This window comes from Hippocampus zosterae, chromosome 4 (genome assembly GCF_025434085.1).
Source record: "Hippocampus zosterae strain Florida chromosome 4, ASM2543408v3, whole genome shotgun sequence".
In the NCBI taxonomy this organism is placed as follows: Eukaryota; Metazoa; Chordata; class Actinopteri; order Syngnathiformes; family Syngnathidae; genus Hippocampus; species Hippocampus zosterae.
In genome coordinates, this window is record NC_067454.1 from 22,953,960 (window position 1) to 22,978,703 (window position 24,744).

The 24,744-nt window shown below is 42.1% G+C and overlaps 1 protein-coding gene across 7 annotated transcripts in view; it reads right to left on the bottom strand.

The window, feature by feature from the left end:
- Window positions 1-2,203: 2,203 nt before the first annotated feature.
- uacab (uveal autoantigen with coiled-coil domains and ankyrin repeats b) overlaps window positions 2,204-24,744 on the bottom strand; it is a 44,342-nt gene continuing 21,801 nt past the window's right edge. For 3 of the 7 annotated variants that reach the window (XM_052063037.1, XM_052063040.1, XM_052063039.1), the window contains 16 exons: window positions 23,697-23,761; window positions 17,961-18,018; window positions 17,662-17,732; window positions 15,319-15,425; window positions 14,723-14,904; window positions 13,997-14,034; window positions 13,630-13,686; window positions 13,156-13,263; window positions 12,670-12,702; window positions 10,879-10,968; window positions 10,706-10,736; window positions 10,547-10,596; window positions 7,639-10,335; window positions 7,310-7,462; window positions 4,628-4,693; window positions 2,204-4,338 (listed from right to left, as the gene is read on the bottom strand). In XM_052063037.1, the coding sequence (XP_051918997.1) occupies window positions 4,267-4,338; window positions 4,628-4,693; window positions 7,310-7,462; window positions 7,639-10,335; window positions 10,547-10,596; window positions 10,706-10,736; window positions 10,879-10,968; window positions 12,670-12,702; window positions 13,156-13,263; window positions 13,630-13,686; window positions 13,997-14,034; window positions 14,723-14,904; window positions 15,319-15,425; window positions 17,662-17,732; window positions 17,961-18,018; window positions 23,697-23,761 (3,878 nt within the window). In that variant the 3' untranslated portion in view covers window positions 2,204-4,266. Of the gene's footprint in view, window positions 4,339-4,627; window positions 4,694-7,309; window positions 7,463-7,638; window positions 10,336-10,546; window positions 10,597-10,705; window positions 10,737-10,878; window positions 10,969-12,669; window positions 12,703-13,155; window positions 13,264-13,629; window positions 13,687-13,996; window positions 14,035-14,722; window positions 14,905-15,318; window positions 15,426-17,661; window positions 17,733-17,960; window positions 18,019-19,712; window positions 19,795-23,696; window positions 23,762-24,744 lie in introns of all 7 variants that reach the window. The other 4 variants (XM_052063043.1, XM_052063038.1, XM_052063041.1 and 1 more) reach the window with 4 other exon arrangements.

Consider the following 24,744-nt stretch of genomic DNA (forward strand, 5'->3'; position numbering starts at 1 on the left):
GGCTTGCCATTGGCTTCAAGTGTGGTTTTCCACATCCTCATCGAGTTCGCAACGAAGGCTCTTAGGGTCCTGTTCACCTTATACAACTCCAAGCATTCAGTGATCCATGTATGTGGCATCGAGTCATAGGCTTTCTTGTAATCAATCCAAGCTGTGCACAGGTTGGTACGTCGGGACCTGCAGTCTTGTGCGACTGTTCTGTCAACCAGCAGCTGATGTTTGGCTCCTCTGGTATCTCTACCAATGCCCTTCTGTGCTTCGCTCATGTATTGATCCATGTGTCCACTTATCTTAGCCGCAATGATGCCTGACATGAGCTTCCATGTTGTGGAGAGACAGGTTATTGGCCGATAGTTGGATGGGGCTGCACCCTTAGAGGGATCCTTCATGATCAGGATCGTTCGCCCTTCGGTTAGCCATTCTGGGTGAGTCCCATCCCTCAGCAGCTGGTTCATTTGTACTGCTAGGCGCTCATGGAGTGCTGTGAGTTTCTTTAGCCAGTAGGTGTGGACCATGTCCGGGCCTGGTGCTGTCCAGTTCTTCATATCTGAGACACTTTCCTGTATGTCTGCCACTGTTATGGTAACTGGGTTCTGTTCAGGGAGGTTGCTGTGCTCCTCTCTCAGGGTCACCAGCCATTGTGCACTGCTGTTATGTGCAACCTCCTTCTCCCATATGCCTTTCCAGTACCTTTCAGTTTCCAGTCTTGGTGGGTCGGCTCTGTTGTTAGGACCCTGCCACTGAGCGTATACTTTCGCAGGTTGTGTTGCGAACAGCCTGTTTATTCGTCTGGCCTCATTCTCTTTCGTGTACCGCTTTAGGCGACTGGACAAGGCTTGGAGCCTTTGTTTGGCAGTTTCGAGTGCTTCAGGTATGGTCATCTGGATGTACCTCTCGGGTATCGGCCTTTTCATCACACCTCTCTGGGCCTCCGTCAATTGACTCACATCTTTCCGGGCCGCCTTGATCTTAGCCTCCAACCGTCTTTTCCATGGTGGGTAACGTATCTCATGGCTTCCATGGTTGCTCTTATAGCCCAGAGTCTCCAGGATCACTGATGCTGAAGCGTATATCAGCTCATTGGTTTCTGTGATCGTTACGGTAGGGATCGCCCTCAGTGCTGCATTAACACTTTCTATGAGACTTTCAGATGGTACTTCACATAGCCGTTATAATCGGTTTCTAGGTTGCCCAGTTTTCATTCGCGCCATGATCTTAGCTTTCAGGTCAGTTGCTGCCTCGCTCAGCATTTCATTCATTGGGGCTGGCCACCCAATCTCATCATCTGCATTCATTGGGGCTTGCCTCCCACTCTCTTGTATGACCTCCTCCTCTGATCTGGCAGCCTGGGGCCCTTCACCATGGAACCTGCGTTGTACCTCATCAATCTCAAGTTGTGACAGCAGTTGCCGTTTGTGGATGTTGGAACACTGAGCTACTAGTTGTTTCGCGGTCAACCGTGACTGTGGGTTTCGAAGTAACCATTTAGCCCACATTCTCTGCATGTAACCCCTCTGACTAGGGTTGCTTGAGTAGTAGCATTCCAACAGAGCCATGTTATCGCATCTCGCCCATCTCCGCTTTGTTCCAGTAGCCCATTTTTCATCAAGGTGCTCTGGTTCCCCAGTACCTGACGCAGACCTTGTTTGGCCGGGCGACGTCTGAGCCGGCATGCCATTCGTTTTATTGTCTCTCATCATTGTATGAGGTAGGCATTAGCGTGAAGGATCTTGCCCAAGGACCCACACTGGATGGTGTTATGTGCTCATATTTGCCCCAAGCGGGATTCGAACCACCGTCTCCCGTATGCCAATCCGATGCCTTACCAACTGAGCTACCCAGCCGCTAATATATATATATATATATATATATATATATATATATATATATATCGGATGTACTTCCGATAGATATATTATATATGTCAGTTTTTTTGCTGAATGAATAGTGTAACAAGCGAAATGGTACAAAAACAACTGATAAAAAATACTGTAATAACTTGAGCTGCGACCAGCTCTCAAGGACCCTCGCAATCCTTGCCCTCGTAAGGATCAGCGGTTGTGATTAATGGATGGATGAAAATATTTGAACATAACTGTATTGCTAAGAGCGCTTTGAAACAACCCCCGCTGTATACAAAGTGCTGTCCATGGAGCACAAAGGAACTACAACGGTAAAATAGACCAAACAAATATATAGTTTCTGTTAGGCACTTTATTGATTTTGTCTTATTGACTCACAAACACAAATATTTGTATGAACAGATTTAACAGTCTTGATGATTGAGGGACAAGTCCATCCTAAAAACCAGAAGAAATCAGACCAAGGTAAAAAAAAAAAAGAAACAGAGTTTAAGGGTGTTAAACTCACAGGAAAAGACAGGAGTGCTTCAAAGAACACATTTATCGGAGGTTAACTACCAGCAATAGTATCTTTTAATGTATTTTGTTCGATGATTAGAATGTCGTCCTATACAGTAAATATTGCTCAACATTTGTGTTGTGCCTTTCTACTTCCAGACCAGCTGAACGTTGCAACTGTCCCACTTTCGTACAGTCATCAAAGTAGTACAAAGTATTGGAAAAGTCAGTGAAAAGGCACGAGAGACTGGCTCAACAATCAAAACACACAACACCCAGAGGGGGCACATGCAGCATCTTCGGGGCGAGGAAGGCGCTGCAGCTGTTGTCCTGGGGAGCTGAAAGAGTTTTTTCATTTGTCATTTTATTGATACATTTTCGAGATTTCTCCAATCAGCAGCTTCCGAGGACAACAAGTGCCTCTTCCCACACACTGGCATTAACATTCTATGAACTTGGCCTGCCAAGTCTGACCACTAGAGGACACTCAGGTTTCAACGAGGAGATGACCAGCCACCGCAATAACTACACAGCAAGAGAGCTCCTTTCTCTCACACGCTCACCTCCATGACTCAAATTCAACATTACCCACAACAACGCACCACTGTGATTGCTAAATGAGGCCAGTAGTTTATCTGAACGAATGCTAAGTCATTTTCGGGTTTGGAGTGACATTGTTGGGTGTTGTTACGCATAAAAAGTCCAGTTTCACTTGTTCTGTCTGTTCCACGTTTTGTATTTGCTGCACGCAAGACCACTGAAAATTGAAACTCGCCACACGTTTAAATTCAAAACCACAATTGTTTGTATACAACACTGTCACTGAGGCTTCTCCTTAAGCACGGATGGTCACAGAGAAACAAGCTTACGTTGAGATAATACAATTTGATTATATCTGCATTTGCTGTAATCCTTCAAATGTCAGCTGAGAGCACAAAGCAAACATCCTGCCTGAGGGCTGATTGTTCAGTAGGAATGTAGAAGTGATCGCCGTTTGAGAACAGTAATCATCTATCAAATTATGTCACTTTTAGCTCATTTATATGGTCACCAGCTGAAACTAGCCCCGCCCTACACACATAATGACAATCAAGCCTAATTTAAACTTTTTCCCCCCTTTTTACTGGGAAAAAAAGTGGGCAACGCTCCAATTGACCGATCTCCAAACAATGGTCGAGACAGCAATGGTCAGGGCCAACAATCATAAACCTTAAAACGTGTTCAATATTTACAATCGCACTGATTCCAAGATTGTGACATTAGCAAGCAACTTGAATCTTACACAGTTGCCCAACACAAATAGATAAGCAACTGCTTGTATTGGGTGTTTTTATAACATGTCATCCACCAAAACAAAGATGACTGAGAAGGGACTGCACACAACTATCTGATAAGTTAGCCTTGCTTCTTCTATTTCATCTTCTACTGTTCTTACACTTTGACATTTCTGGCAGTCTAGATGCACTGCTATGCTGTCTCTATAGGTCATCCTTGGTACTACAACAGCATCAGGATTTAGCGCCGAAAACTTGCGATTGTCAGTCACGATGTTGTTGTGCGTGTTGTGTGATGTGCCGGTCATCTTCAGTACACCATACATTATGTGAGCAGTATATATTTTTATATATATCGCTGTCACATTTTTTAAAAAATCCTTCAAGATGCTAACAATGAGTATGTGCATCGCTCTTAGCTGTCAGTAGAAGTACCTCCGATTAATATTTAGGTTTACTTGGGAGATAATGTGCAGCAATGCTTCTGATGACAGAGGATTTAATAACAGTCCATTTGAAGAGCGATGATCTGGATGACATAATACAGTGTGAAGCGTGGCAGTGTTGTGGAAGTGTGAGAATGGTAAATTTGAGTCTGCAGGTAGTAGCATCACATGATGCTGAAGAAAGTTTTAACACACAAATTCTTGTCTCATGCGGATGATCTGTAGCAAGGCAGCTTGGACGTCCTCATCCATGTGGCCCTACAAATAAAGAAATAAAACACTTTGAGAAGGATTATGGACAGCTACGAACTTAGTCTTATACATTGCATAGTTATGAATTTGAACCATTCGCTAAATAATGCACCACATTTGTACAAGACTGTTTCGCTTGACGCATACTGGCATTATCAAAAAGGCGCACTCGGTCAAAACACAAAGCTAAATTTATACCAAAACCATACAAACCATATTCCACGTAATTACATATTGTTTTGGTTTGCCACCCTCAAATGTTTAATAAAGTACAGTTTACGTCAAGACAACCAACCTGCGCTGCACTGAGGAGGTGTGTTCGATAAATGGAAACTACTTCTCTGTGTTGCCTCTCAGCATCCTACATGAACAGACAGAGAAAAAACATAAGATTATTGCTTCACCATAGACAGGGAGTCACATCACCCAGTTTAAACTTTAGCCAAAACATGTTGCCTAATGCAGTGTTTTTCAAACCCTGCGCCGTGACACACTAGTGTGCCGTGAGACATTGTCAGGTGTGCCACGGGAAAATTTGTATTCCTGTGCGGTCTATCGCCCAGAAAGTAATCGTGTATTACCCTCCCATACCGCTAGGGAGAGGAACAGCTAGCCAATTGCCGCGTGTTTAGACGAGAGACAAACGAATTTGTGACGCATGAATGCAGGACGACGGTGAAAGAATAAATATGAAAGATGATGAAATACTTTTTTCTTTGTGTTCATTTGATTCCAATTCAAGCTGTTATAACTACATCCTTCAGTGTTAAAAACGATTATGGTAACAATATAACACATTAATTGTAATGTAAGCGGTGCTTTTTTTTTTTTTACATTTTCAGCTGGTGGTGTGCCACGAGATTTTTTTCAATGAAAAGTCTGCCTTGGCTCAAAAAAGTTTGAAAAACACTGGCCTAATGTATTAGATAATAAGTCGACAATGATGCACACAAGTTACTGTTGTTTTCCATGACTCGTCTCTCAAGGTAAAAGATAACCTTATTCAAATACCGTATTTTCCACACAAAAGGTGCACTGGATTATAAGGCGCACCTTCAATGAATGGCCTTTTCAGATATTGGACGCACCAGTTTATAAAACGTCATCTACAATGCTTCCACTAGATCAGGCATGTCCAAAGTCCGGCCCGCGGGCCAGATCCGGCCCGCGGTCGAATTTCATCCGGCCCTCGGCCCCCGTCATAAAATCAGTGCCGTCTGGCCCGCAGGTTGGGCGTAATGGAACACGTGTTGCATTGACTGAGGTCTCGTAGACTGGTGAGTGATGTTTCATAGAGTACTGCTTCCCTCTAGTGGCTAAATGAGTAATAGCATTCACTAAATGAGTACAGGTAATAGCATTTAGACACTAGAGGGCATCACTCACGAGTTAACAAGACATCACTCCGTGTTTATATTGACTGATATGTCATATTTCAAATTCCTGTTTCAAATGAACCAAAAGAAATTCTTAAGATTGTTGAAATTAAAATAAAAATGGAAATGTGAAACAGACTGGCTTACTAAAATTTGTTGAACAATATTGTTGTTCAATGTAAAGAATGTCAGCCACGGTCGGCCCCCCCGACATTTTACCACATAAAATCTGGCCCCCTTGGCAAAAAGTTTGGACACCCCTGCACTAGATGGAGCTACGCTCAAAGAAATGCAAACAGAAGGATCAGACGTCAGTAAAATGTAAGAGACTGGACTGTCTCAGAAATGTTTATTTATTCCTTTGTTGTGTATTCACAAATGAAGAAATCACAAAATTAATCCTGTAGGGGGGCTACAGAATTAATTTTGTTATTTCCTCACTTGATTTTCTGTTTTGATGCATTATTTTCAATTTTCATAATTTCATTGAAGTAATCGTTAATTTACGTTTTTCAGAGGCAGTCATGAACGCAAACAAAAGACGTTTTTAGATTGTTTTTCTTTTTACATGCATTTTTTATGCCTTTTGTAATCCATGGCTTACTTTTTCATTGAACTTTCTGGTGACTTTAATTACTGGGAAATGTTTATCGTATTAGGAGGTTATGGTTGACTGATTTGGATCATCATTTGTGTAGACCTCAGACCAATTTTGCTTGTCTAGGTCGAGCTTGAAAGCTCCAATGGAATGTTGGGTTCTGAGTCTTATTTCTGATGTGTGGGTTATTGGTTTAGTTTTTCTACCAAAGTAATTGTGTAGGACTACAAAGACCGGTAGATGGTCACTTATATCAGTTATGAGAAGTCCACATTCCTTTTTATGATCAATCTTATTTATAAATATATTATCTATCAATAAGACTCTTTTTCAAGACTCAAGTTTGAAAAAAGACGTTTTGAAAACCAAATTAATTTTTATACAGAAAATAATTACAGTACATCTGAAACAAATGATTATAACAATATATTTGAGAGAAAAAGCATGTGATTTTGCCTCAACTTAAAGTGCAATCACATTCATAAATGAATGGCTTCTGGTTTTTCAAATGTAAATGACATCATAACTTCTCCTCAGCTGCCGGTTAACCCGGCCGATCTTCGACCCACTTTTCTCCAGATTGTCGCTACGTTTCTCCATTTTCTGTTATCTCTTCTATTATTTTATTCTCTTTTCTTTCTTATCGCTATGTTTTTATTTTTCTTCTTCGTGCTACCGCTATTTTTATTCTTCGTGACAGGGGTTCACTTTGGCCTGGCGAGTCATGTTCAGCATTCGCTTTAATATCTGGCGCCATCTAGTGTCGTGAATTGGTATAATGTCCAGGCGACGAATATAAGACGACCTCCACGTTTTCAGTCTTATTCCAATTCAAAAAACACTGTCTTATATTCAGGCCAATACGGTTTTACCGTAATGACCAAACCAATTGAAGGATTTTAAGGCACGCTGTGAGCTTTTAAGAAAATGGAAGACTTTCAGGTGCGCCTTTTAGTGGGGAAAATCCGGTATGTGGTCTTGTGTGCGACATGAATCCACTCACAGCCAGCTGCTGCTGTAGGTTTTTGATCTGGGCTTGGAGGGTGTCGATGTGCTGCATCTGCCTTTTGTTCGGGGAGTTGCTGGTGTACGCCAGCTGGGACAAACCATTCAGTGCTTGCTTCAGCCGCTCCACGTCCGTCAGCAACTCCGTGATCTGACCCAAGCAGAAGCATGAGGAAAATGTATTGACCACATGACCTCACAGCACACACACAAAAAAAAAGGACAACGCGTATGCGAGTCAGTGCAATGATTGTTTTAAAATGACGGCGTGCAAATGGGGAAGTCGAGGAAGGCTCCGCGATCACTGATGACTGATTTCATCGTTACCTTCTTGTCTTTGGCTTCAGTCAGCTGAGATGATGTCTGAATCCTTCTCTGAAGATCACCAATGGTGCTGAGTGACTCATCATAGCGTTCTTTCAGCTCCCGAATTTCTTGTTCGATGGCCTGTCCCTTCTCATGAACAGCTTCCATCTCCGTCCTGGCCTTTCTCTCCCCCTCCCTCGCCTGAGTCGCCTCACGGTGTACCGCTTTGCATTCCTCTGTTAAACTCAACAGCTTGTTGGTCAAGTTGGTAGCTTCCTCCTCCAGATGCTGCTTCTCCTTCTTCATTTGGGCCATATGACCTTCCTTGAAGCGAAGCTCTTCGAGCGCTTGAGTGGCTTGAACAAGTTCAGATTGGAGGGCTGCAACGTCCTCGGCCCTCTGACCGCTATTCTCCTGCTCTTCTCTGAGCCCCATTCGAAGCTCAGCGACTTCCTTCTCAAGGGCTTCACTGGCCTTGGTGTGCTTCTGCAACAGAGATGCCTGTTCTCTGTGGAGTTCCTGAACTTCATTTTGCAGAGCACAAACCTTCTGGGCCTCCACCTGCTCAGTCTCTCGTGCTTTCTTGCAATCCGTCTGGGCTTGCTGCATGGCGTCGTGAAGGGCCTTGAGCTCTGTGTCATAGGTTGCAATGCGTGTCAGCTCTGATTTTAGACGGTCCTGGAGATTCTGGATTTGAGTGTTGCACAGGGCATTCTGGTCTTCAAGCTCAGCTTTCCGAAGATTGACCTCCTTGTGCTTCTGCTCCAGATCGGTTAACTTGAGAGCCATCGCTTCATATCGGCCCTTGAACTCTTCCTCATATCCCTTGCGCTTCTCACCCGTGACAAGAGCAGTGTCAAGTCTTTGTTGAACAGAATTGATCTCAACTTTCAGTTTCTCTTTCTCCAGTTTGTTATTCTCTCTTTCAGACTTCTCCCTGTTATACTTCTCTTCCATTTCCAACAGTTTAACCTTCAACTCCTTGACTTGGGTATTGTAGGAGTTTTCTTTTTCCTCAACGGCTGTGAGTGGGACAAATTTGGACTGAATAGCCTCCATGATGGTATCGAGCTCTTTCTTTTGAGCTTGCAGTTCTTGTGTCAGCTTCACATTTTCCTCCTGGGCCAACGCATGCATCGCCGACAGTTGGTTTGCTCTATTCTCTGCCTGCACCACGGCGGCGCCCATCTTTTCTGTCATACATTTGTGATCCTTCACGCTCATATAGTCATTTTTCATCTCTAACATAACCTTTTCCAACTTTTCACGTAACTCGGCGTTTCCTTCCTTCACGTTCTTTAATTCCTCTCGAACTTCCTTCTCCGTGGACTCCAAATTCAAATTCTCAGACTTGACACTCTCTAACGTGGAGGTTAAGTCTATCTTCAGTTGCTCATGCTCTTGTCTCGGTACATAGTCTCCCTCCAGGTTCAGTTTCAAGGTCTGACTCTGCGCTGTCAGCTGGGCACACCACTTTTCTCTGTCGTCACACTTACTCTGTAAAAGTTCAAATGTCTTCATCACGTCAGCATTCTGAGTTTTCAAGGCTTTCATTTCACTCTGCTGTTTCTCTGCGGCACCTTGCAGATTGTTAATATTCTCCTGAAGCGTCACTTTCTCGGTGTTAAGCAGTTGGACTTGTGCCTCTGCTTTGCCACAACGTTCGCTGGCTTCCACGAGTTTGTCCTCCAGCTCCTCCACAGCCGATAGCATTCTCATTCGAGCTTCCTCATGTTCCTGGATTGGGATGAAGTCGACCTCAAGCCTGCTATTCAGCTCCTCCAGCTTCTCCTGCAGTATCTCCCGCTCCTCCTCACTCTCCTCCATCTCATGAATAAGTGCCTGGCTTTTTGCAGTGACATCATGTAGTTTTTTCTTCAACGAGATGTTTTGCTCTTCAAGGGCATCCTGAATCTTTTGTTGTTCCTCAGTGGGCACGGTCCCTGTTCCTGCTCCTCCCTGAGTCGGATTATCTAGCTTCCGATGGAGTTCCGCCACCTCTTCCAGGACACGATCGTAGTCGTCTCGGAGCTCAGTAAGCTGACGTTCCTTTTCATCTACTGCATTCGTCAGTAAGTTTTTCATGTTGTCAAATTTCTCGGCCGGTACCATGCTGCCCTGCTTAGATTGAGCTCCCTTCAGCTGTGTCTCCATTGCGAGGACAGTTTCCGAAAGTTCATCTCTCTCTGCAGTCACAGCACCGAGCTCTTGATTTAACCGTTCCGCTTCAGTTGCCAACTGGCTCTCACTGTTCTTGTACTCCTCCAATGCCTTCTCACTCTGTTTAAGACGATTGCGAACCCGACCCACTTCAGCTGAAGCCCCTTCATACTTGGCTTTGATATCCTGAAGCTGAGCACGAAGCTCTTCCGTGGCCTGGCCTCCCAAGTGTTCCTTCACCGCAACCACATGGGCCTGCAGCTGTTTAACTTTGCATTCTGACTCAAGCATCCTCTTCTGGACGTCCCCCAAGGCATCCTCGAGTTCTTGAACTTGCTGGTCAGCCTGTTTCTGGATGAGATCTCTGTTCTGAACCAGTTCTTGGCACTCTCGATTTTTTCTGCTCAGAGCTGAGTGAAGCCGCACCCTCTCCTCCTCGGTTACTTGTTGTTTTCTTCTGAGCATCTCAAGCTCATGCCGAAGAATTTCAAGATCACCAGAGAGACCCTTCTCTAATGGTCTGGACAGTGAGCGAGACGTTGCTGGATTCTGGAGTTTCTGACGGGAAAAGTGAGAATCACAAGACAAAGTAACAAGGCACTTGCTGGTTTTAGGGCATGTCACAGAAATAACATATCAATTGCAAGTAACAGATTTAGATTTGTTTTCAGGCCGATTCATTTTTCAAAATGATCTTCTGACAATAAAGTCTCATCACTACATGCTAATGGTGACCACATTGGCAGTTGTTTAAATCAGCTTAGCTTACCTGATCCGAATCCAGGCTATATGCTTGCTTGACTAATATGTTCTCTTTTCCTGTGAAACAGTGAAAATGTAATTAATACAACACAAAGCAAATGAAAATCAATTTGGTGATCATTTTTCGATTGTCATCATAGCTTATTTTCATGAAAGATCATACAACCTTTGATCACTGACTGTCCGGAGTAGTCCCCCTGCAAATACAAAGAACAACACATTTTGAATATGTGACCAATATGTAAAAAAAAATGACACAAATATATAACATCTATCTGAGATAAATACTCTTCAACAATTTCCGACAAGGATCAAAATGATCTGTATACATCCACAGACCATCGTGCTTTTGAGCTGGACCTTGACAGTCTCCAAGCCTCGTGACCCTTCCCGTTCGTTGGCACTAAGTAACACCTTTAATTGCTCCTTCTGATACAATGAAAAGAACAACAAAAAAAAGAACAAACAAGTTTAACAAGCAACCATATTCAGATTACCACTGATTTTTGCATGAGTACATGCAAATTAAGGTTACCATCATCAGCATCATTTAAAAATGCTGAATCAGAAACTCGAATAACCCAAATAGTACTTGCTGCAGTTTTATCAGAAGTGCACAGGTCATAATTAAAGGAAGAGCAAAACACGGCACTTGATAGCAAGAATATTCGTATTCTTTCCCTTCTGGCTTGGACCATGAAACTGTCATGCTAGGCGTATGTTTTATGCCTGGTGGTTGATTTGCGGCACGGTGGACGACTGGTTAACACGTCGGGCAACTTGTTAGCACGTCGGCCTCACAGTGCAGAGGTGGAGGGTTCGATTCCGGCTTCCTGTGTGGAGTTTGCATGTTCTCCCGTGCTTGTGTGGGTTTTTTCCAGGGACTCCGGTTTCCTCCCACATTCCAAAAACATGCATGGCAGGTTGATTGAGTACTCCAGATTGGCCCTAGATGCGATTGTGAGAGTGAATGGTCGTTCGTTTCTGTGTGCCCTGTGATTGGCTGGCAACCAGTTTGGGGTGTACCCCGCCTACTGCCCAAGGACAGCTGTGATAGGCTCCAGCACGCTCGCGACGCTTGTGAAGATAAAAGCGGATCGGAAAATGAATGGATGGTTGATTTGATTGGCCTGTGATGGATGAAATAGGCAGGATGTTTGTACTGCTCCAATTCTTCATCTTTGTTTCGGCACCCGTCCATTTAAAATACTTCTTTTAGGCTGTTAATAAAATGGACGCACGGAGGGGCATCAAAATTAGATCTACATCAATCTTTATTATGTACATGCAAGTACATATGCAAGTACAGTAGCTGCTTTTATGGTTACCAATAAAATGTTCTGCATTGACTTTAAGGGGACACTGGCCAAATAACAACTTGATTGGTAATTATTTTAGATTGGAAAAGCACAAAAATATGGAAAAATACACCTCTATATTGATTTATTGCATTTTTAGAGCAAAATGTTTTATTGCATATTGGGTACCCAACACCCACCGACTGTATTTGTTGATTTATTCAACTTGACAATTCCAGTCCAAAAGATGAAAGTCAAGCCAGCTGATACAGCAATTGGTCATTCTATTAATTACGTTAACATGCCTCAAATGCACTGCAGGGCCCACTTCAAAGTAAAAGCCTTACAAAGCGTCAATGTCCATGTCATTAATGGTGAAGCTATTATTTTTACATTGCCCCATATCATGTTGGCAACTAGTTTCCGTAATCCATAGAATGAAAATCGCTGTGGCTCGTCTTCGATTTGTTTCATGTCTGGAAACAGCTCAAGTGGCATCGCATTTTTTATCATCGGAAGGAAGATATCTCTCTGAAGGCCTATTTGGATGTGCGTGTGTCACACATGTGACGTCTCTATCTGGGTTATCCTGTCACATGTTTTGATTAATATAGGAGCGGCACGTGACATTTATGATGAAATGTGCATGAGTATTCAACATTTTCAAGATCATTACAAAAATATCAACTCTTGCAGCGAGGAAATAATCATGAAAAAAGTACTCCATCCTTTTATGAATCTTATCTTTTTTAAATGTCATTGTGGCATGACATGTTTCACCATGTTGAACAGAATCTTTATTTCAAAATGGTTATTTTTGTTCACACCGTACCTCTTTGTGAGCGTCGTCTACTGTCTTCTTTTCCTGTAAATAAAAAACAAAAATGCCAGAGCCAATGAAAGATGATTGCTCTCCCAAAATGTCTAAAACTGATAGCTAGTATGCTAACCTAGAATTTTCTTACTCCCAGAGTAAGATATGATGAGTCCCCAGTTCCCACGCACTTAATGATTGTAAGAAAAGGTGATGCAAAACAGTGGTAACCATGCACCTGTCCCAGCTCTTTGGAACGTGTTACAGGCATTAAATTCAAAACAAATCCAATTAAGTTTGCCAGTTTGAACTTTTAAATATCTTGTCTTTGTAGTGTATTCACTTGAGGGTTAAAAAGGATTTCGAATAATTGTATTCCATTTTTATGTTTTACTCAACATCCCAACTTCACTTGAACTGAGATTTGTACATTCATTCATTCACATAGTTTGGTTTTTACCAGTCCTACAAGCCCAACATGTACATGTTCTGACAAGCATTTACCTGTGTGAGCTGTTGTTGCAACAGGATGACTTTATCTAACAGGGCCCTCTGTTCCAATTGGTACTTCCTGAGACTTTCCTGCAAGGACTCGTTCTGCCTCTCTAGGTCCTGAAACACAAAGCCAGAAATAAAAAGCACTCACTACAACTTCAACCAAATCAATTTATTTATTTTTTTGTCCTATGTGTTGTGTTGTGTTATTTTTGTTATTTTGACTTCAAAATGGCGCCGCGAGAGTGGCTACCTTTCCAGCAGCTCTTATATTTTGTTGTTCTACTTCTTCCTTTCATAACTTTGCTGCTTTGGGAATTTCTCCATTGCGAGACTAATAAAAGTTTTCTTATCTTATCTTAAATATCGGTCATTCAGAAAGTAAAGTCGAATTACTCATATTATCGAAAAGACTAACATGAGATATATTCATTAGCTGCCCGATCTGGTAATGTAACATGAATGAGAAAAGACTGTATTTACATGTATCATATGATCCCTTCTGTTAACCTCCTTGGTGTCCGAGCGCTCCACCGACTGCTGAGGAAAGGACATTTGAAAAAATGTAAATTTCTGAAATGATTTGAAATGTGACACGATTGCAAATGTGCAAAAACACATAAAAAACTAAATTTCCTGTTTTTAATGCAGAACTAGAGGCTCCTAAAATGAAGGGGGCTTAATATAGTAAAATGGTTTCACGCAGAATAATTTTGTGGGAAAAATGTGCGAATATTGGGTGCGACCATAAAATGCCAATAGCCTGAAATATCTGAAAAAAAGCCTTGAACTATCAGTAGCATAAAACAATTGTGAGAGTAATGAGTTCGATTTTTGAAGACCACATTACCTGTCTCCTCCACTGTTCTATTTTTGTTGCCTCTTTTTCTGTAAGGAGTAAAACAAATTTCAGAATTATTTTTTGCAAAGCCAAGAAGAAAAATAAACTAACTGCTAAACATGAAAAAATATCAGTTTGAACACAATATCTCATCATTATTAAACAATGGCACAGCTGTGTCCAAGAAAGACACAAAAGATGAAAATCTTACTTACCATAACAAATTTTATGCTGCATTAATAGAAATGATTTCAACATTCATTCATAAACTTCTACCTTTTTACAGTTTATTTTCATACACAAGCATAATTCTGTTTTGGTTTGCTTGTCTATTTCTGTTCATTTAACAATGGCTAAAGCTAAGGCCGTGTAACAAAAAAATTGTTTAAATCAGAAAATTGATTTTGATTTAAAAGATGTGAGTGCACAGAATCAAACCGAATCGTTGCATTTTCCAATTTATTTAGAAACGTAATGAATAATCTTTTATTGGAGAGATGCAATCCCATGTATTTGCACAGTACATAGATAATAATTAAATTTTACAGTTTTCTAGTCACAATGGAAAGTTTTTAAATGATGTATGTCGTTCTCTTTTTTTTCTTTTCTTTTATCACAGTAAAAAAAAAAACAACCAAACCAAACATGGGTGTATTAACTTCTTATATTCATTATAAGTCTTGTTGGAATCCAATGCTCTGCTTCTACAAACTACATACCTTCAAGAAATCTCACCTTTGCTGGCTTTCTCGAGGTAGCCTTTGACCAAATTAACAAGCTCTGGATTCTTGCTGAGACGAGCATAGTGGAACGCATCATGACCCGAGCTGTCCACGTCCTTCACATCAGCACCGCTCTTTAACAACACCTCCACTGCATCTTTGCAGCTGTACTCGCAACCGAGAATGAGTGCTGTTCTAAAGGTGATGGGGGGGAGGAAAAAAAAGAGCTTCAGCAATAACATTTTAGTGAGAAGTATGACATGTTATCCGCCCCCTCCCAACCAAACTCCTAAATGATATTTGCCTTGTTGTACTCCAGACTATCAACAGTAACAGTAACCTGAATACTTGTCTTGATAAATTTTTGCCTGAAACCACGAATCAAGACATTTTGCCTGGTGTCATTATTCTTGACAAGCATTTCACATTTCAGTATGAGCTCAGGATTTCACAAAATGTCTATTCATCAGAATCATCTTTATTGGCCAAGTATGTAGAACACACAAGGAATTTGTCTCTGGTATAACACGCTGCATTAGTATCATCGTAAACAAGGAAATGACAAATATGTATGGAAGGACATTTCATGCAGGCAACTCTGACTCCTACTTTTTTTGTTTGTCCCGCACAGAGATATCAGCCCCTCGCTCAACAAGTAGCTGGCAGATGCGTGGATGACACATTTGTGTTGCAAGTACCAGAGGTGTCCTGCCATCCTAAAGAATACAGACATGACACACATTCACACACACACACACACATCCAACAAGCGTTACGTAAATGCACAGCGACAAAACAGGCTTTCACTTCAAAACACAATAGCCCATCAATTTGAGTATGCTTTTTCAAGAGTACATTTTTTCCAGTGCTTTGTGCTGGTGTCAGTGATAAACATGCAACGTACATTTGAAGACAATGATTTGTGTGTTCTTAATGTTATGCTGTTATTTATATTTTATGTGTTTGGTGCAATTCCTATTTTTGAATAAGTTAGCTTTTCTTTGTATATTTGATTATATTGAATATATTATTTATATATTTTAATTTTTGTTTTTACAAATGCTCAAGTTGTATGTGTTTTGTGCTGGTTCTTGGGGGTATTCAGTGGTCTCGGTCAGGCAATATATGGCAATTTGTCAAAATGCATTCCGTTTGTAAAAATGTGTTCTTGAAAATAAACTTGAAATAATAAATATATTATATAATAAAAAAGATGATCATGACGTCATGGCATTTTTCTAACCCTCTCTAATCTTAGCAGTCCTTGAAACAGAGGACTCATGGAGAGGGGTAAAACCAGGGAAGGGCTACAGTGCCGTGAAAAAGAATTTGCCCCCTTCCTGATTTCTGTGTGTAGATATTTATCACACAAAGACTTCAGTTCATAAACCCAATTTTTACATCATAAAGGGACACCGCAGGGAAACAGAAAATGACATTTAATCTATTTGGACACAAAGAAAAACCCAAACCTACCCGTCCTTATGTGAAAAAATAATTGCTCCCTGAACCTAATAATGGGTCGTGCCGCCCTTGGCAGCAATAACTAAAATCAAGCATTTGTGATCATTTCTGGTGAGTCATTCACAATGCTGTGGAGGGTTTTTGGCCGACTCTTCTTCGAATTGGAGGGTTTTCAAGCATGAACTGCCCACTTAAGGTCACACCACGGCATCTCACTTGGATTCAATCCGAACTTTGACTTGGCCACTTCAAAACCTTAATTTGGGGGGCGGAGGGTTGCCACCCAGAAGTGGACTTGCTGGTGTGTTTCGAATCGGTGCCCTGCTGCATGATCCAAGAGAGCTTGAGGTTAATGGCGTAACCTGATTGTCGGACGTTCTCCTGGGAGACAGCAGAATTAATTGGCCCATCAATCACAGCATGTTGTCCCTGTCCTGAGGTAGCAAAGCAGCCACAGACCATCACACTGCCATTGCCGCCCTTCAAATGTTGGCATAATGTTCTTTTTATCAAATGCTGTGCCATTTTTATCCCAGACGTAACGGTCTGCACATCTTCCAAAATGTTTTGACACATCAGTCCACAGAATGTTTTTCCAAGTCTTGAGGCTCATTCAGATGTCTTGAGGCAAATGTGCTCTTTTTGGACAGCAGTGGTTTTCTCCTGGAAACGCTCATGGATGCCATATTTGGTGAGTGTCTTTCTTATGTTAGAGTCGTGAACGCTGGCCTGAACTAATGCCAGCAAGTTCTGGAGTTCTTTGGGTGGTGTTCTAGGTTCTTTTGCAACCTCCTGGATGAGTCGTCATCGCACTCTTGGAGTAATTTTAGCTGGTCGGTCACTCCGGTTACCACTGTTCCCAGTTTTCTCCTTTTGTGGATAATGGCTGTGACAGTGGTTTGCTGAAACCTCAGAGTCTTGCAAATGGCTTTGTAACATTTTCCAGGCTTATAAATTTCAATAACTTTTTCTAATTTAAAATTCTTCAGATCGTGGTATGATGGGTTTGTTTCTTGAGGACTTGTAGGCTACTTCACTTTGTCTGACAGATTATATACATGTGATTACCTGATTCAACAAATGTGGGGGCTATACCTGTGAAAGTGAACTCATCTTTCCCACATTCTGTCGTCAGTCACAAACAGTTTGTTTGTGATTTAAAAAAAAGGGGGGGGGGTCAATTACTTTCTCACTTAGGGAGTTGGATTTTTGTTTGTGCCATAAATTAAATTCACATTTAGAAACCGAATTTTGTATTTCCTTGGCTAGTGTCTGTGTGATATTAAAATTGGTTTGATGAACTGAAACCTTTGTATATCATAACGCAGAACACAGAAATCAGGAAGGGGGCAAATCTTATTTCACAGCACTGTATGGGGAAGAATTGTGATTGAGCCCACAGTTTATAGTGTCAAGTGAAGTGGAAAGTCAAATTATTACTGTATATGTTTTATGTTCAATAAACAAACAAACAAACAAAATTCTTACAAAATCACTGGCATTAACAGAAGCGCCACTGTCGCAGAGAAGTTTCACACTGGATGAGCAGCCTGCCATGACTGTGGAGAAAACAAAAGTCATCCAGTCAGTCAACTATATTAACTACGAAGAAACGCACATCCTTGAGTAATAGCTAAAATGCTCAACAAAAATACTATCTTTATGCTTATCATTGTTAAGTTAGTCCTTTAATGAGATGTGCTTTGTTCTGAACAATTAGCATTGTCTGCTAGAAGTGAGTTAATGCAGTTTGCAGGGTATGAACAGACAATGACGCAGAACCTTACCAGCATCATGTAGAGCTGTTCTTCCTTGAAGGTCCACATTTCCAACTGGACAGTTATGCTAAAAAAGGAGAACGCAAGCTTACTAGAGCCAATAAAACACTACAACAACAATTGATCTCAACTTCATCTTGCACTTAAAAACAGTGGTGAACTGGCATTAATTACCATCTTGGACAGCAGGGGTGTCAAACTCATTTTTTTGTCACGGGCCACTTTGGAGTTAGGGCTTCGCAGGGCCAATGTAAAATATCAACATGGTTTCTTGCCCATGATAATTTGACATTTCGGTTCAGATTTCAGCAATGACCATGAAAGTTGACACACGTGATTTGCTCCCATGAGCCACATAAAATGAAGTGGCGGGCCGGGTGTGGCCTGCGGGCCTCGACTAAAGTCTGGGTCCTCACAGATTAAAACTGCCATCACAACAGCATCGGTCTTGACAGAACAGGCAAGTAACCTTGTGACTGTGAGCTACATATGATTAATGCAAACCCCTCCGTGAACCGTCACCTTACTGTGGTGGAGGGGTTTGTGTGTCCCAATGATCCTAGGAGTTAAGTTGTCTGGGGCTTCATGCCCCTGGCAGGGTAACCCATGGAAAACAGATCCTAGGTGAGGGACCAGACAAAGCACGGCTCCAAAGACCCCTTATGATAAAAAAAAAATATAAGGACCTGAGTTTCCATTGCCCGGATGCGGCTCACCCGAGTCCCCTTCTGGAGCTAGGCCTGGAGGTGGGGCTAGTTGGCGAGCACCTGGTGGCCGGCCCTACACCCATGGCGCCCGGCCAGGCTCAGCCCGAAAAAGCAGGTGCCCCTTCCCATGGACTCACCTCCTATGGGAGGGGCCAAAGAGGTCGGGTGCAATACGAGCTGGGCGGATGCCAAAGGCAAGGAACTTGGTGGTCCGATCCTCGGCTACAAAAGCTAGGTCTAGGGATGTGGACGTCACCTCTCTTGCAGGGAAGGAACCCGAGCTGGTGTGTGAAGCAGAGAAGTTCCGACTGGATATAGTCAGACTTGCCCCACACACAGCCTGGCCTCTGGTACGAGCTCCCTCGAGATGGGATGGACTCTCTTCCACTCTGGAGGGGCTCAAAATTGAGCTGCTTCTCCTCCACATCGAGAGGAGCCAGATGAGGTGGCTCGGGAATCTGATTAGGATGTCTCCTAGATGCCACCCTGGTGAGGTGTTCCGGGCATGTGCCACTGTTGGAAGGCCCCGGGGATGACCCAGGACGCTGGAGAGACTGTGTCTCCCAGCTGGCCTGGGAACGCCTTAGGATCCCCGGGAAGAGCTGGGGAGAGGGACATCTGGGCTACCCTGCTAAAGCTGTTGCCCCCGCGACCCGACTCCGAAAAGATGGATGGATGGATGGGTTAGCAATAAAGCTACAGTGGTCGAATAAAACAGACAAAACAAGAGCAAAATTACAGAGTGCGCCTCCCAAATAAAGTGAACGTGACTAAAACCATGTCTTTCTACATTTATGTCTGCCGTCCCACTTTTGACCCACAATTCCACAGCTCAATCTCAAATCAAACCAGGGTCATGTGACTTTTGACTTTCAAAATACCGTATATTCACATTCCAGTAATTATAATTGAAATATTACATGAACTCTAACCTATTTATCAGGGCTCGACAACGCGCCCAATATGCTCACAAATGCTCCCAATTTTTTTCAATGTATGCCTGTTAAAATTTCATCCAGTCACATAGCACGAAAGTGTGTTTAAATGCTCCTACCAGAACAAAAAGTGAAGGCGCTTCAACTGTGTACCCTGTCAGTCTGCACACATAAGCGTCAGGTTAAATACTTCCTGGCTTCCTGTAGAAATTAAATAAATATCGAAGTCTGGATGAGTACTTTGCCATCTTAACTGCCGTCTAACTGAAACAGCTCTATTTTGTTTATCAAGAACGGCTTTCGATTCAACTTGCTCCCAATCACTGAGGTGTTTACGGCCTGCTGCGCATTTTGGCAACGGGGATTGCACGCTTATCTATTTTCAGTGGTACATGTGGAATTGTTAATGCTGTTAGGTACTATTACTGTTGTAAAACACATTACGCATATGGTCAGCTGGGTCTCCAAATATCAAGTGACCACTCGTTTAAAACGCGGAAACGGATGTATTTGTTGCAGGCTAATCACTTGGATCAGTCTTTTCATAAAACAGGCAGATGCTTGTGATTGAATATTTGTATTATCGTTTATAATACACTCAACCTTTGTGGTTCAAAAGGAAAGCATCATAATGGGAACATGGCATTAAACATCGACACCTATTGCGTTCGGCGAGGTGGGGTGCATTCAAATCGAGTCCAAAATTTCAAACTCAAAGAGAAAAAGTCCCTCTAATGCAAAGGTTGGTGTAGAGTCCTGTTTCATATTATTATACATGTATGTGAAACATAAATTGCATAAGCAACGAAATCTGTCACAGAGTGGTACAACAAGTTTGACATACACTTTAGAAAGGAATGGCTCAAAATACCTGCAATTATGTTATTAAAATTAATTGATCCATTGATCGATCCATTTTCTATACATCTTATCCTCACTAGGGGCACAGGTGTGCTGGAGCCTACCCCAGCCAACTGTGGTAGAGAGATGAGGTACACCCTACACTGGTCGTCAGCCAATCAAAGGGTCGTAAAGACAAGCAACCATTGACACTCACAGTCACACCTTGGGACAATTAAAGAGTCTTCAATTAAACTGCCGTTGGTGTTTTTGAGGGAGGAAAGAAGAATGTGCAGAGAAAACCCACATAGGCGCAGAGAGAACATGCAAACTCTGCACTCAAAGCCTGAGGACAGATTGGAATCTACAACCTCAGACCTGTAAGGCAGATGTGCAATTAATCATCCACCATGCGGTTGTTATTAATAATAATTGTAGTCATCTATGTGAAGACGCCGATCATGTTAGTGTTTTTGACCATAATGATCAGCAATGACTTAATGGGTTAGGAAACAAATATATTCATCCATCCATTCATTATCTGATCCGCGTATCCTCAAGAGGGCCGTGGGCATGCTGGAGTCTACCTCAGCTGTCTTGGGGCAGTAGGTGGTGTACACCCTGAACTGGGTACCTGCCTTTGTTGGAAAACAGGACATATTTCAAAGTGAAGTGCAGAAATCACACAAATTATGAATCAGTTACCAGGTGGGTCGGTAACATTTCAGAAAATAGTCAAGAAAAAAATGCCCATTACTGCCTTCCAATGTATAAGGTGATGTTAGCCAACACTTTATTTGGGTTCTGTTTTCAGAGAGGTGTACAAATATCTGAGCTTAAATTTACTGTTGAGAGGCTTTAAATTCTAAGCATTTTGGACAACTGTAACTTATACACGGTCCCTAAATGATGAATCAATTTTAAAAATAAGTCACTCAGTGACGGTGTGGATGTGGGTGTGAATGGTTATTTATCTCTATATGTGCCCTGCGATGAACAGTTCAGGGTGTAGTGTGCCTTCCACCCAAAGTCAGCTGGCCAGCAACTAACTCCCCATGACCCTGTTCAGGATAAGCGGTGTTGAAAATGGATGGGTGGATGAATTCTAAAAACAATTATTGATTAATCATTGCATCCCTAAAATTGACAAATATTCACAGGAAATTACAATGTCGACGAGCTCACACACTCACAGGAAGCCAGGACTTATTCTGTTGCATGAATGGCAATGGATAGACAGACAGGTATACTGTCCCTTTTGCATTATAATGGAAGTGCATTTAATTGTTCTTTCTTTCACAATGTGTTGTTGGCAAAATAGTATCAAGATAATAAGCTCGTCATGCCATTAGCACTCGTGACTGTCTCTTGACCAAATGTACCATGCAAAAAAAAAAAACACATTCACAAACATGCAAGCGCTCCTAAACTGCTGACATTGTAAAGTGTATTCCAATTTTGTAGCTCTTACAGAAAACTTGCCAAAAGCATCTATTTTTGCTGGTTGGCAGTGAAATGTGAGGCACCTTGCATGTCAAGTTAGGTCAAGTGGGGCTATAATACTATGCATGCGCATTTCAGCCAGCAAATTTAGTCACCACAAGACATACTATTCCACTGTCATGAAGAGGACCTGCTTATGACAGCCATCAGGTCAGAAGAAGCCCTAATGTTGCTGGGTAGTTTGCTCGTGAGCACAGACACCCTCCTATCCCATACGCACTATAAAAATCTTCTTCGCACTGGCAACAAGGGCCAAAATTGAGCATCATGATCAAATGACCATGGGGGAGGTGGGAATGGGTTTAGCAGGGGGAGATGATGTTCGAGCATCTCGGGGGGATATCCTACATGACAATGATGAAGTTAGACTGTGGTAGTTGAGACTGAGCACACTGGCATCGCGCTGGTATGTCTGGGGCAATGACGGCACCCAGAATGGACAGCAGAGCTGTAAGGCTTGTCAACACTTTCGAAATCAACAGGCAAATCACTGCCACGTGGGAAAGGTGGGTTTAGGAGGGGGCAGGGGGACATTTCTATGAGGGAAAAATACTGCAGCTCTTTGTAAACACAAAGTAAATGCATTCAGCAAGCAGTGGCCACAGCAACAGTTATTTTTTCAAGAATTATTCAAAGGAGTTGAAAGGCCTCACTGTCAATAATAAACATTATAATATGCACAATGATGTTAGCAGCCACATTAAAATGGGGCGTCCTACTATATATTTACACAAAGTGATCAATCCAGTGAAAAAGTTGTATCACAAACTAAAAACCATTATTTGGACACTTTTTGAAAGGTATTAATTTATTATTGTGAGTTAAGAATGCTATATATTTGCACTGCATTGCACACAATGATGGACACAATGTATTTAATTACCAGTATTTGCAATACCCTTAGGTTCATAAACTGCCATTCAAAATATTCAAGGGGAAGTCAACCCCCAATTTTCTTTTCAATAATATGTTATATGCGCCTTCACTAGTCACAAGAGGGCATTATGATTAATATTGTATTCATGAAATATGTTTCACCATCTCCGGGGCAGCTATAATGCCAGTTTCTGTGGGCCGAAAATGACATCACAGTTGCTCAGGGCTCAGGTAACGACCAATCATGGCTCAACTGTTTTCTGATGCCAAACCATGATTGTTTGCAACTGTGATGTCATTTTCAGACGACAGAAAATGGCAAATTGGCCAACCCCTGTGATGAACAAAAATGGCTGGACTTTTACTGCTTAACTCAGATTCCAGAGAAGCACGATACTAATCACAATGCCGTGCATAGACTCGAGTCGCTGATGGTGAAGTGGTACACACTTGTGAGCGGGCAGCATGGGATCGGTTCCCCTTGTGAGTGGTTGTTTGTCTCTATATGAGCACTGTAACTGACTGGCGACCAGTTCAGGGTGTAGTGTGCCTTCCAAAGTCAGCTGGGATAGGCTACAGCCCCCCCGCCCTCAACCCCTTGACCCTGTTTAGGCTACGTGTTGATAATGGATGGATGGATGGCTGGACGGACTCGTCGGGCTGCATAAAAGATCATATTTTCAAGGAATATTGTTCTTAGAAATACATTTTTGGGTTAACTTCCTCTTTAAGACTCTTGTGTTAGATTGTATTGGATCGTGCATCTGTACCCGGTTAAGTGTCCAGGGAGTATACATCAAAAGGGAAAGGAATGGACTGACAAAAAACATTTGGCAACCCATCATACAAATGATAACCTTAAAATAACAGCAAATTCACCATACCTGAAGGAGTTTTTGCACACACAGCGAATGGCCATTTCTTGAAGCGAGATGAAGAGCATTTTTACCTTAAGTGTCAAATTACAAATAGGAAAGAACCAACATTAGGAATTGTTTAGAAATAAAAATACCCTTATTATAAAAATATTTTCACTCCGGGGCAGCAGTCAACGCTTTGATTTGCAATGATATGTTTAAAGGCAAACTAAGATTGAAAATAAGAGCAAACGATCCCCTCATTAGTTCGAGGTTGCATGATGTGTTATATGGAGGAACCTGTGTGAGGGTATATTTACATATGTTTATTATATTGTTGACTGTCATAGCAGGTAACTATGGACTAGGTTGCGAGTAGAAAATAATTTTAGTATGCACTGGAGTCATAAAGGCCTATAAGGAGGCAGCACAAAATCAAGAGGCAAATAATATTTCCTCTGGAATGCTGACATACTTAGCCAAAGATGCACAGACCCTTCTGGATACACCCAGGTATAATTGCCCTCGTTAATTACAGTAGACAGTAATACCTCATTTTTCGTGAATAATTGGGTTCCAAACCCTCCGGCACCGCCAACCATCGCCTCCGCGAAAGGTGAAAAATTACGACGTAGGATTTGCCCCATCCCCCTCTCTGTGTTTTCGTGTTTGTGTATGTACTGTTTGCATACATTCATTCATTCATACAGTTAAATGTAAACCGCAATTTCACGGCTGTTCCAAAGTATGTTTGCACCCTCTGTTGGTGGAGGTGTGAGACTACAGGCAGGTGACAACAGACCAGTTATGTCGTTGTCCGCCTGATCAATGATCTTATTGCAAGAAGGAAACATCACAGGTACCAGCGTGTTTAAAATGTGTATTTGTACTTTACATATTTGAGACCAAGATTACAAGAGTACATGTATTTACTTAAATCTTTGACAATAAAATTAAACGATAATGCCTTCTTGCGTTAGTGGCGTAAAAGGCAACTCTTGACTGGTAGGCTGGAAGTACTGGCAGTGTCGGTGAGATTTGTAATTTGGAGAAAATCATAGTGATGGGTAGCACT